Genomic DNA, 12,432 nt, shown 5'->3' on the forward strand with positions numbered 1-12,432 from the left:
TATGCACACCTTTGTAAGATAAGATGCTCTGTAAAGCACCATATATTCAGAGACCATAGTAACTCGTAAGTGAGTTTCAGTTTTATAAATTCAAAACCTGTCAATACAGAGCCTAATAGTTTACCACATTCAGCAAACTACAATAAAGCCCAAACATCTAACTAAACATACCTGTGTAATACAGCTAAAAAAACCACTTTATTGAATTCCATCTAATATCTTTGGCAAGATTGACTTTTAAGGATTGAGGTTATAATTAAGCCCTTGCTGCAGGAGCTGCAAACATAGCAGTTACATGTGGATCTATATGCAGAAAAGAAATCCAACTAGTACTTCAGTTTTACCAAGCAGAAAAAGCTCTTCCTTGAAACTGCAGTTGAAATATACTTTTCCTTCTGTGCTGCTACACAACTATAAGTTCCAAATTGTTCATCCACAGCATGAACAATACTTTAATGATTTTCAGTACTACTCAAACACTCAAAAGTACACTCCTAAATAAATGCTCTCTTCATCTTAAGTTTCAGCAATTTGTTTTAATGTACTGGTGGAGATGGAGCTCTAACAAACAGCAAGTACAGGCAATTCCTCAGTTTGTTATTTTAGAACTGTGCTGTAAAAATGCAGAAAAAAGCATGAACTGTAACAAAACATTTAATTCGTGAAATATTTCTTTCTTTCTCTATCATTCAGTGATACATTGTAAGAAGCGTGAAAATACAACAGCTTTTAAACTGAAAGCTATTTCAAGTACTAACTTGAAGTTCAACCCTTGCAGCATTCTTTTCTCAAACTCAGGATTTCATCTCACACCACGTAGCCCAGGGCAGCTGGTTTTGCAGGAGGGACAGGGCAGAAAGTGGGTGTAAATATTTATATTTAAATATAAACAGATAATTGTGTTGTTTATTTATATTTGTATTATTATTTAAATATAAATAGACATTAGCTCAGATACCAGCTCAGAATTTGCAGTTGTTCTGGAGCTCATAAGAGTAACATTTTACCTCCACGCTTGTTTTCAGCGGAAGTAGGGTTTCAATTGGGGTTAGAGCTAAGACAATAAATAGATATTTTGCAAATAAATTCTATTAATTCAAATATCAAAACTGTAAGGGCTTGACCAGGAAACTTTCTAGGCCATATAAGTAACCTTTCTCACAAGAGTCATCACTGGGACTACTCATGCAAAACTAAATTGTCCACGTGGTAAATGTCTGCAGAATTACACTCCAAATTAGCATTTTAGTGGAACACTGCTTCCTCAATGGATTATTCACAAATAAAAGAAAAATCTGTGTAGTTTTGAAAAGACTGCTGTAGAGTCTTCCTGTCCTGGTATTTTTTTAGATGTTTAGCATAGTCTTAGAATTATCATAGCTGACAACTACCAGACATAGAAAAAACATTAGCAAAAATTACAATTAAAACCAATGCTCTTATGAGCCAAAAAAAGTTACCTAAATGAAAAGGTAACCGCTCTGCTATGTAAAGAAGCAAAGAGTTTATTTAGCCCACAAAATGGAGCTGCATTGCATTTCTGGAGTAGAAAGAACTGTAAGAAAAATGTTAGACTTAGGCAGCTTATAATACAACTGGTTCAACAGTCTACAGCAGCTGTCTTCAGCAAATTTTATATTTCCCTCCAGGTGACAATAGCTAGTAGAAAAACACTGGGATACTTTGAGCAGTAGCTGCAACATCACAGAAGAAGTGACCTTGGGGATAACAACTGACTACAGTTTTTATTAGGCATGGCTTTTAAAATGACTTAACTGTTACTTTTCAGAAAGCAGAGATGCTCAGTTGTCTCCACCTTGTTTTCTTAAGAAACTATTTTAAACTATTATAAACATTAGATCTGAGATGATAGCTTTCTAAAGAAAGGAAACAAGTGTTTAATTTCACATTCTCATCAGGATTTATTTCAAAAGGTGGTCTCTCCCACAATAAGCAGTGGTCTCTGGAAATTCTTATATGTTGGAATTCTCCATACCTTGACCCTTTGTGTCTTCCTGCCACGAAGCATACTGAAATACATCACTAACATTACTGTGGCCAATGTAAGAGAGGTTCAGACAATAAGACAGGTGACATCCCAACCCTTTGGTCCTTCTATGGGACTTGCCATGTACCAAACAGCCAGATACTCTTTAGAGGCCCTACTCTTGGGAACATGGGCGCATCATACAAGTTACCAGTCAATTTAGAAAGTCTTCTGGTTGTAAAATACATAATAGCTAAGATTGTAACTAATCCAAGAGGTTTTGACACTGCTTCAGGATGTACACAAGGATAAAAGCTGTTCCATTGACTTAAACAGCTGTACATATTGAAATTCAAAAAGGTGGTTTCAGCAGAGAACACCTACACAACTCGGACCACGTGATTCAGGCATTCAAGATTTCAAGAAAGCCATATTCATGGCAGACTTAATAGCTCAGGCAGCACTGTACCAAATTGCTTTAGACTAGAGCTAGTACCCCATTAAGAGCTGAGCCTTCAGGCAAGACTCCCCGAGATCATAACTAAATGAACACTGCAGCATATACCCATTTATCTGACTGAAGATTTCACAGACATATCCATATAAAAGGCTTGTAGGCAGATTCCCTTCAGCTTCATCAGAGTCTCTCCAGCAACTAAAGTTCCCACAAACCTAGAATTTCAGTTGCTAACTTCCATCTTGCTTTCCCTCACAGGTTTTATGTAGTAGGTACTACTTTATGGTCATTTACTGCTAAGCAGACATTTTTACTTTAAAATCACAGCAGGGCTGCCATATTAACAACCACTTGTCACTGCTTATTGCTGTTTGGATCCCATTGCACTTTTACAATCACACTGTGTGACACAAATTCCTGTCATGGAGCATAATAGCGCTACATAGCTTTGTGTACCTAACACTACATATAGCTAGTGTACTAGCAGATGTTGTTGCTTAACTAAGCTATAGGAAAAACACTGAGGGGGTATACATAGAATTAATCGAATTCATTATATCTTGAGTAGTTTTCTTCGGAAGAGAAGGTTGAGAGATGCTTCTCTCAGAGGTTAGTTTTGCAAAGTGCTTTGAGTCTTTTACTTCCCTTACATGGAGTTGAGGCTATTTAGTGTTTTGCATGATCAGATCTACAAGTGGGTATTCACGATGAGTAACTCACTGACCAACCAAATTGTTCCTTGGATATCAGAGCTTCTGGCATAAAAAAAATTATTTCATAACTGAAATTCCAGTTCAAAAGCAAAAAAGCAAAAGCATCGCTTAACCTAGAGAGATGAATTTACTACTCCCCCCCCAAGGGAAACTACTGTGAAAATCTGTTCTTCACATTAAGAGTACTGAACTACAGGAAACATGTTTTAAAAAATCAGTCTATATACACTAGCACAAGCTACTCCAATATAAAAAATATTACATGTAAGCAATCTTACAAACCAAACTGAGTTAATTTAAGTTGCAGGAAGGCTCACTTCTACCTTCCACTGGTATGCTAAAAGGACTACATCAGGTACTCTTTGACAGTGGGTTGACACATGACACTTAGGAAATGTGACGTCTTACACACTGAAAAAAAACTATAAATCTCTAAAGTGATTGCTACTTAATGTATTGAAAAAATAGTTGAAGGACGTATCCGCAAGTTTCCTGAGCAATTGTTTTGAATTTCAGAATCCCAAGGAGATGAATTGGCTGTCAGATAACAATGCACCTTCATCAGATGGAGTTGGCATTTGTAAACAAGAGGAATTTTCTCAGCTTTCCTCACAAATATGAAATATTTGCTCTTAGCCAACAGCTGGGGTGATTTAAAGACATCTTGCATATATATTCAAACTACAAGTCACCCACACATCTAACATTGACTGAACTCCAAGAAATTAAAGAAACTCTGATAGTACCAGAGGAGAAGCAAAATAATTCTGAAGACAAAACAGAATCTAACTTTGTAGGTCAAAATGAATTAACTTTCAAATGTCAGAGTTCGCTTGCTGAAGGTTGAACGAAAATAACCCACAAAAGTAGCCACAATTATCAGAATTTCCCTTTAGAAATAGTATCTTATGGAACTGGAAAACATATATTGTTTCCCAAAGATTTTACAGATTTATCAAGAGATAAAGAAAAGAAGAAAAGATAAGAAAAAAAGTCAGAAAGCGTAATGGCAAAAGGTGCACAGAGACAAGTACGTTCCAACTACTAAAGTTTTTTTTCCCCCTCTACTACCGTAATTCTATACTACAGAAATCTTATCATTAAAAGCCTCAAAATTATGACACATTAAATTATTTTTTGAAATATTTTTAATATATCACATAGCAGGATCTTGCTTCAATGTAATCAAGAGATGAAGTTGAGTATATACTGTTTTAAAACATAGCAAGTATTTGGTATTGCAGTGTCAAACCACAACCATAGCAAAAGCATAGTTCTTTTAATTTTTATTAACGTTCTGTGCATGTGTACTTACTTTTGCAAAACAAACCACAAACACTGCTGTAATTTTTTTTAGCTAGACTCTATAAGCCGAATTTAGCAATATGTATATATTATTCCAACTCTTCAGCAGGAGAAGCTGTACTTTGTACAAAGCTTAAAGCACATTGATTACTCTTAGAAATACATAGTCAGATTTTTTTTCTCAAAGTCGTAAGAACACTTAAAATTTTTAGGTCAAAAAGTTACTCAGGATTGTTTGTAAAAAAATAGGGTAATTACCTCAAACACATGATATTTCAACTGTGATATTTCTATCATAATTACAACATTGGTTACCAAGTCCCTTGAATAGCTTTGTCTATATGACCAAACCAAACAATGATGGTTTGTGGGTTTCCGTTTTAAACACACAGCAGCTGTGGATACAGAGCACAACAATAAGACTAACAGAATGTTTAGGCTGCTTTTCAAAGAAGAAAAGTAGAAATATCTTCACAATATAAAAGCAGCAGCAAATTGAAAACTTAACAAGACCTCAGAGGCACACTTAAAGAAAAAGTGATACAAAGAAAACGCAGCAACAAAGACACCTAGTAATAAAGGCAGAACCCTATAAAGTTTATATGCATACAGTGGCCTTCTCAGACTTTCCTACTTCAAAACCAAAACTTTATTCAAATGTCAGCATCTTGCCTTTGATGAGCTGGATGTCCCAAGTTGTACAATCCATTTTAAAAAAAAATTTCATTTGAGAAAATGTAACTAAACAAGGCAGCACATACTGAAAATCAAGCAACTATTAGAAAAACCTAAATCATTTTAGGACCTAGTCATTTCCTATGTCTTACTGCAACCAAGCAGGTGTTTGCAGTTCAACTTCACTAGACCACATCCTCTCATCCCTACTCCATTCTCTCTCTACAGTATCCAATCTTTTTTTATGAAGTCCAAATTCAATTCATTTTTGAAAGCCACCAGTTCATATTTTTTCTAAGCCTTTGTGCAAGCTTTAATCATCTAAAAACTGGATTAGAACTCAATTACTGCTTTCATCCTGTGTAACAAGACAACACTTTAACTTGTAGTTACTTTCAGTAAGACATTGTATGAAAAATCCAGCAACTCCAAGACCGTACCTAACACTGTGCCTCAGAACAGGCTTTTTTAGGTGCATTCACATTTCAAAAAATCCTTGTGTACTCAAGGGAAAAATATTTGATAGTATTAGCTATTTCCTACAAAACAATTGCAGTTTACAGTTCAAATCTGGATTGCTCATAAAAGCTCCCCCCCAGTCCAAGTCCAATGCATACTACTTGAAAACTTTTTACTACTTCTGCGTCTCATTAAGGATAGATGTCAAGTTAAAAAGAAAACAACTGATTTGATAAAAAAAATCCAACACATTTAAAATTAAAAATACTTACAGCCTCTCCAGTTCTTTTAAATCCTGGAATGCTCCTCTCTCGATAGTACTAATCTTGTTCTCCATGAGCTGACTGAAATATAGAATTTTTTTTGTAAAAACTTTATAGCTTTGAGATAACTTGGTGCATTAACAGTAGTCATTTGAAGGCTAGCAAATCTTCATTAAAACAGCACAACAGTTACGTTTTCCTAGAGTAACATCCACTTAAGCCTTCCAGACCTCCATCATCAACACTTTATATGAGCTCATAATCACCATTAAAAGAAAAAGCAATAGATATTACATTTGCTTTTTCACTAGGAGCTCCAACTCAAAAAGTTACACATACGCACACATGCTGTGTGCACACGCACGCACAAACACATCATCGTTCTTCAGCAAGTTATAAAACTCCAGTTGAACAATATACAGGCAATACTAGTCTCACATCAGAATAAAAACAAAAAAACCATTGAACTGCAGCGCTGGAAAATAAAACACCAGTGGAAGACTGCACAGAGATTGTAAACGCAAGCAGTTTTGTTTTGCAAATAAATCTAAAGTTACTGCATCATTACATTCTGTATCAGAGTGAAACAAAGATTTTATATGACTTCTTGCTCAAATTAAATAGCATTAACAAATCAGTTAAGCACATTCTGCAGTATTTTAAACCTGCTGTTAGTTAGATAAATAAAAACTCCACAGAAGTCTAAAAGCTTCATAATGCTTGAAACAAAAGCATTTAAAAAACCCAACCAAATCACTCCTTGCTCAGATTCATCGCTGATTTTTTTTTGCCCAGAAATGACAGAAAATCAGTAATCATCACCTGGAACTTGTATTTAAATTCAGTAACGGAATAACTTTTACCTTAATGAGTTCCCATACACTTCGGGTTGAGAGTAACCATTTTCAGTGTTAACTATAAATTTCCTGACCTTAAACTAAAATCACTCCAACAGTTATTCAACCAATTCTAGCCATTCTTCCTTGCAAACAACATGCCAAATTAAATCCTCAGGTTATCTCTTGATAACCTTAAGAAGAGATTAAAAAACAATTCTTTAATTATACTTAAGGGATTTGCTAACTTATTCATATCAGTGCATACTGTGGGGGAGGGGCTGCAAGTTCAGTTGCAGTAGCACAATAGTTAAAAAGTGGTAACTCATCCAGCTCATACACTGCAAGATAACTAGTTTAATGATTCTCACAAACTGTAGCATCGGTTTGAAAAGCTATTATTGATAAAAAGAGAAAACTTACAGCACTCGAAGGTGCCTTAGACCAGCGAAGTCAGTCTTGGTGATTCTTGTGATGTTATTTCCATTAAGATCCCTAAGAAGAATAATTTATAAGCAGCAAAATTAAAACATTCCAAAGTTACACTTAAATTGTTTTGTCAGTTTTCATGGCCACAGCATTTTCAGGCATTAGGAGATGTAAATGAGTCCAAAAGACCATTTCTACAACTAACGTTGTGTGAGTTCCCGATTTCCAAGCGACAAACAAAGTTTATCTTGAAAGTAACAGTTTCAAACTTTGCAATAAGAGACGCTTATAAAGTCAGTTCTGCCTGCCATTATAAAGATCATGTTTATCTTCAACAATATAAAACCTGTCTAGATGGGGTAATAACTGCCTTCTGAAAAGTACTAAAGCTACTACACATATATACAGTATTTGTTACAAAAACTAAGTAAGTGACTAAACTCAAGATAATTTTCTCCACTTTTAAGCAGCCTACAGCTTTCACAGCATTGCTACAACAGCAGAATAAGACTTAACTTCCTACAGCAAAAGATAATTTTCAAATAAGCGTAAGAGTGTTGTAGAGCAAGTGATGGGAAACACTATCAAAACTAAACCCTTCACTTGCTGCGCAGGCAGCTTGACTGGCTACAGGACGCAAAGCATTTTCAGAAACAACGGAAAACTGTATTTAGGCCCTAACATTTCTGTTCATACTTCAACACTACTTTCTCTTCCGGAGTTACACATCCCTTTTTCATAAAGTTTGAGGGTCAAGACATAAACCTCCCTCAAATGCAACCACTACAAATAAAACTAGACTACCCAATCCCTGCGGCAAGCCTTTAGGATATGTTATTACATGGAAACTACCCTAACAACTACAGCTCGTTCCCAACGAGGTTAGGAAAAACAAATAATCTTTTTTTTTTGGCGTTTACACCACATGTGGCCAAAACACCACCATAAAGAAACCACGCACGTCTCAGCAGAAAGGCGTCCCGGATATTCACCGGTGAAATTCATCACTGGGGAAGTCTCCTACTCATAAGCCAACACCGAAATGACTTCTTAGAGAGCAAGAGACACCGCGCTCACCTCTTCCACTCCTGACAGGCGGCGCGACGCGACAGACAAGCGGCCGCAGCCGGCTCTCCCCTCCAGGCCGGGGGATCCCCCGCCAGGGGTGTCCCGAGGAGCGGGGGGGACCGCAGGTTGGACACAACCTGGCGCCGCGGGAGCGGGACGAGGCTGGCGCCCCCCGGCTCTGCGCCCCCGGCCCGAGCCCTGCCGGGAAACCGAGCCCCGCGACCGCCGACTCCGCCGGGAAACGGGGGGCCGGCGGGGGAAGAGGCCGCCCCACCGCGGCTCCCCGGGATGAAAGGCGGCGGCCGGCAGCGCGTCCGCCTCTCCCGCGCATCGCGACGAACCGGGCGCCGCCGGCAGCAGGGGAAGGGAGCGGACAGCCTCCCGGAGGGCGCCGGGACACCCCGAGCCGGGCCGGCCGCGGGGGCCGCCGCCGCCCCGCCGCCCGGGGTACTTACAGCCTCTCGGTGTTGCGAGGGATGTTCCTCGGGACGCCGCGCAGCGCCAGCCCGTGACAGTCCACGGTGCTCCCCGAGCAGGAGCACTGCGCCGGGCACGGCTGCGGCGCCACCTCGCCCGCCATGGCCAGCAGCAGCCCCAGGGACAGGGCGAGCTTCCCCCCGCCGCTCATCATCGCCGCCCGGCCGGGGCCCGCCGGCCTCGGCCCCGGGGTGCGCTCGGGCAACTTTCAGCGTGCGGAGAGAGCGAAGTCTTTTCTTGTTGTTGTTGTTAGGTTTTTTTCCTTTCTATCCAAAGCTCGGCCAAGGAAACAGCCCCGCGGAGCGCGGCGCAGGATCCGCTGCCGCAGGCGGCTTCGCCGGGCGGGGGGGGGGGGGTCGGGCGGCACCGGCGGCTCCTCTTCACGCGCTCCCCGCTGAGGCGAAGCGCGGCCGCGGGGCACGGCGGGGTCGGGCCGGCTCCTTCTCTTCCTGCGAGCCCCCCGGCTGGAGGCCGCGGAGCCCCGGCCGCTCCCACGCGCGTCCCCCGCCGCGGGCCGGTCACAGCCCCACGGGGGGCGGCGGCGGGGCCGGCACCGCGCACACACCGCCCTGCCGGAGGCGCCTCAGCAAATCATCCCCCTCGCGCAGGCATTCATCAAACTGTCTCGCGGAAGGAGGAGGGAGGGCTGGGGTGTAGGGGGGGGGAAGAAAAGTCAAACGCACGAGACGATGTCGGGCTCGGCTTTCCACCCCCCGCGCCCCCTCCTGCCGAAAGCTCCCAAGCCAAGTTTAGCAGGAAAGGGCTGGTCCTAGAGCACGGTAAGAATAAGCCGCTCGAGAAGCGATTCGTCGCCCGGCTGGAAGGGAGTTCGTCCACGACCTCCTTCTCCTCGGTGACAGATCGCAGCGATAGATCCTCCTGTGATACCGGGAGCGCGGCGAGACAGAGCCGCTAACGAGCGGGAGGGACGGGGGCGCCTGATCCTGCTCCCCGCGGTCTCCCAGGTACCGGGGCTTAGCCGCGGCAAAGGCACCTGACGGGAAAGGTAGGAGCCGCTCGGTCTGTCCAGGCGAGGCCAGTTCAGCAGCTCCCGGTGTCGCCGCAGGAAAGAGAGCAACTTTCGTCCTCTCCCGGAGCCCGCTGAGGCGCGGCGCCTCGGGAAGGGCTGGAGCTCCTTCCCCCGAGCCCGCCCGTGCACCTGAGCTGTCGGTGCTGCCGCCGAACGGCGCGACCCGGCTCCCCGGCGGCGGCGCGGCTCCAGCGCAGAGGGAGGCGGGGTAGGGGGGGAAGAGGGGAGGGGAGGGCGGAGACGGGTGGCGGTGAGAAGCGGGAGAAGGGAGGCGACACGCGGGCTCCTTCCCTCGCACCCCGAGCCTCTCCGCTTGAACAATAGCGAGCAGGCCGGCTCTCCTCCGCGCCGCGAGGCGCCCGCGGGAAAGCGCTCCCCGCGACAGCGGCCGCCAGCCGAGCCGCCCCCGCCCGGCGCGGCTCCCCTCGCCCCGCTCCCACGGAGCCCGGGAGCGCCCCACGCGCCGCCCTATATATCGGGGCGGCGGGGCCGCGCCTCCCCGGCCCCGCCCGCCGCGCCCCGCGCCGCGCTCACTGGCTGCGCCGCCGCGCGCCCCGCCCGGCCCGGACAGCGCGGGGAGGGGCGGGGGCGCCGCGCGGCGCCGCCAACAATGAATGAAAGTTGGGGAAGCGCGGGGGAAGCGCGGGGGAAGCGCGGGGGCGGCGGGGACCCCGCCCCCTGCCCGGGGAGCGCGGGGCTTCCCCCCCGGCCCCGCGGCCGCGGCCTCCCCGGGCCCCGCGGGGGTCGCGCCGGGGGGCTGGTGCTCTGGGTTGCTCTGCCGAGGGGAGAAACGGCGTCTTGTCTGCGGTTGCGGTTCTAGGGTGAAACACACCAGAATCTCCCAGAAACTGTTTTATAAATAAATAAATACACAAATAAATAAATAAATGAAATGGACAACTGTTATTCCGTGTGCTAAACTGTGCTAGTATCAACATAAACAATACCAGGGCTCGTTTAGAAAACACCTTCCGTTTAATAAACTTATACTCGAAACAAATGTATTTTCCTGAAGTGCAGTGTATTGTTAGCGCTTCCTCAGCATCCTTAGGAAAATACCAAATGCATCAGCCTCTTCACTAAATTTTAACCGGTTTTATTTTTCTTTGCCGGTGAATTCAGCTCTACGCGATTTATACCAGCTCCTGAGACCCCAGAAACAGGTGAAAGTGATTTGTCTTTTGCAGATGCAGCCTCCCAGCAGGGGTGACTGAGCCCTCAGCAAGGTGTAGTCTGTAAATGCTCTGGGGCTTCAGTTTCTTCCATATGGCTGGGTCCAGCTCAGTCTCATCATCCCTGGGGTCTCCGCTGCACAATCCCCACAAGAGGCTTACTGGCTCTTTTTGCCCGTTACTAGGAGGACAAATTCTCTTCTCAGAAACACTATTCTAGATCCGAGTTAATCTGCTGAAGTGGAAGCTAGCAAAGTTGCTCCTGACATCTCTTACCATAGAATGCGAGCCACAACGAAAATTCCTGAAAGAGTACATGCCTAGAAAAAAACTGTTTTACTTTTTGATTCATTTGTCCAGAAAACATCCAGTAAATATGGTTGTTGCATTTGGCGCCGTGAGTCTTGCAAGAGACACCGAGATACTCCAGGTTTAGGTTAGCACAAGAAGGAGAATTCAGTGACTGTAAGGGGAATCCATCAGCTTCTGCTTATAAATGTTTTTCACTCTTTTTTCCAGTTTGCTTGGTTTAGGTCTTCACAAAGGATTTAGGGAGGATTTTGCAACTTTCTACAAGCAATAGAAAAGAAAAAATGAAATTAATCTAACACACTGCTTTCATGTCTCTAAAATCCTTTATCTTCTAACTCCAGGCGGAGAAGAAACAGAAAATACAACCGTTAACCGTTCAGTATTTTTCATTATTTGTTTCAAGTACCAGCAATGTGCCTAATGTTGTAGAAGACACAGAAGAAATAATAAATCTTCTTTTATACAGTAATTCTTAGAAAATAAGAATAAATTCTTAAAGTATTAAATGTTGTTAAACAACTCTGTGCAGAGCTGATTCAAAATCTAAACTGGTCTTAACTAATATATTTTGTTTTTAAAGAGAAGTATACTAAATACAAGCAAGATTGATTTTTTTATTCCTGTTTGGGGGATTCATTGATTTTTAACATGCCCACCTTTGAAGCATACCTTTCATTCATTGAGATTGATTTTCCTGAGTGTCTTGCCTGCCAGCACATTGAAACTCTCTCATTGTGATCCAAACTTTTATATGTGAGAACTCTCAATGTCTGGAAATGTCTGAGGACTAGGCCTGTCAGACACAGTATAGTATCACTGCTGGAATACGAACCTTGCCCTGCAGAGTGTCCTGTAGCTGCCTCAGCTGCCTGCAGAACGAGCTCTAAGTCACTTCCAAAGTTATAAGGGAGAATATTCCCACAGAGAAAGAAGCTGGGGAAAAATTACAACAAGAAGATATGTTACAAGAAAAGCAATTAGAAACATTCATCAATGGAAGAGTAAAAATTTTGTTACAGCTGTTTCAGAAAATAATGACAGCAGCTAAAAGCAAATTTCTGTTCTCCAGATTTCATTGTAAAACATTACACCCTTCAGAGGACAGTCACAAGGAATGTAAGAAGATTGTAGCATAAGGAGATCAAAGTCAGTAATCATAGGCAACATCTTCAGAACAGGATCCAGGACATCAAAATAGAAATACAAAAAGCTGCTGCTCTCAGTTGAGGTTGGTAACAGGGACAATGGC

The 12,432-nt window shown here is 43.4% G+C and overlaps 1 protein-coding gene across 12 annotated transcripts in view; it reads right to left on the reverse strand.

Moving 5' to 3' along the window:
• The window catches only part of SLIT2 (slit guidance ligand 2), a 258,279-nt gene extending 249,372 nt beyond the window's left edge, over positions 1-8,907 (reverse strand). For 6 of the 12 annotated variants that reach the window (XM_069856249.1, XM_069856245.1, XM_069856248.1 and 3 more), the window contains exons 1-3: positions 8,648-8,900; positions 7,119-7,190; positions 5,869-5,940 (exon numbers count right to left, since the gene is read on the reverse strand). In XM_069856249.1, coding sequence (XP_069712350.1) covers positions 5,869-5,940; positions 7,119-7,190; positions 8,648-8,823 — 320 coding nt within the window. In that variant the 5' untranslated portion in view covers positions 8,824-8,900. Of the gene's footprint in view, positions 1-5,868; positions 5,941-7,118; positions 7,191-8,647 lie in introns of all 12 variants that reach the window. The other 6 variants (XM_069856242.1, XM_069856241.1, XM_069856252.1 and 3 more) reach the window with 4 other exon arrangements.
• Between the last annotated feature and the right edge of the window lie 3,525 nt (positions 8,908-12,432).

This window comes from Phaenicophaeus curvirostris, chromosome 4, assembly GCF_032191515.1.
Source record: "Phaenicophaeus curvirostris isolate KB17595 chromosome 4, BPBGC_Pcur_1.0, whole genome shotgun sequence".
Classification (NCBI taxonomy): Eukaryota; Metazoa; Chordata; class Aves; order Cuculiformes; family Cuculidae; genus Phaenicophaeus; species Phaenicophaeus curvirostris.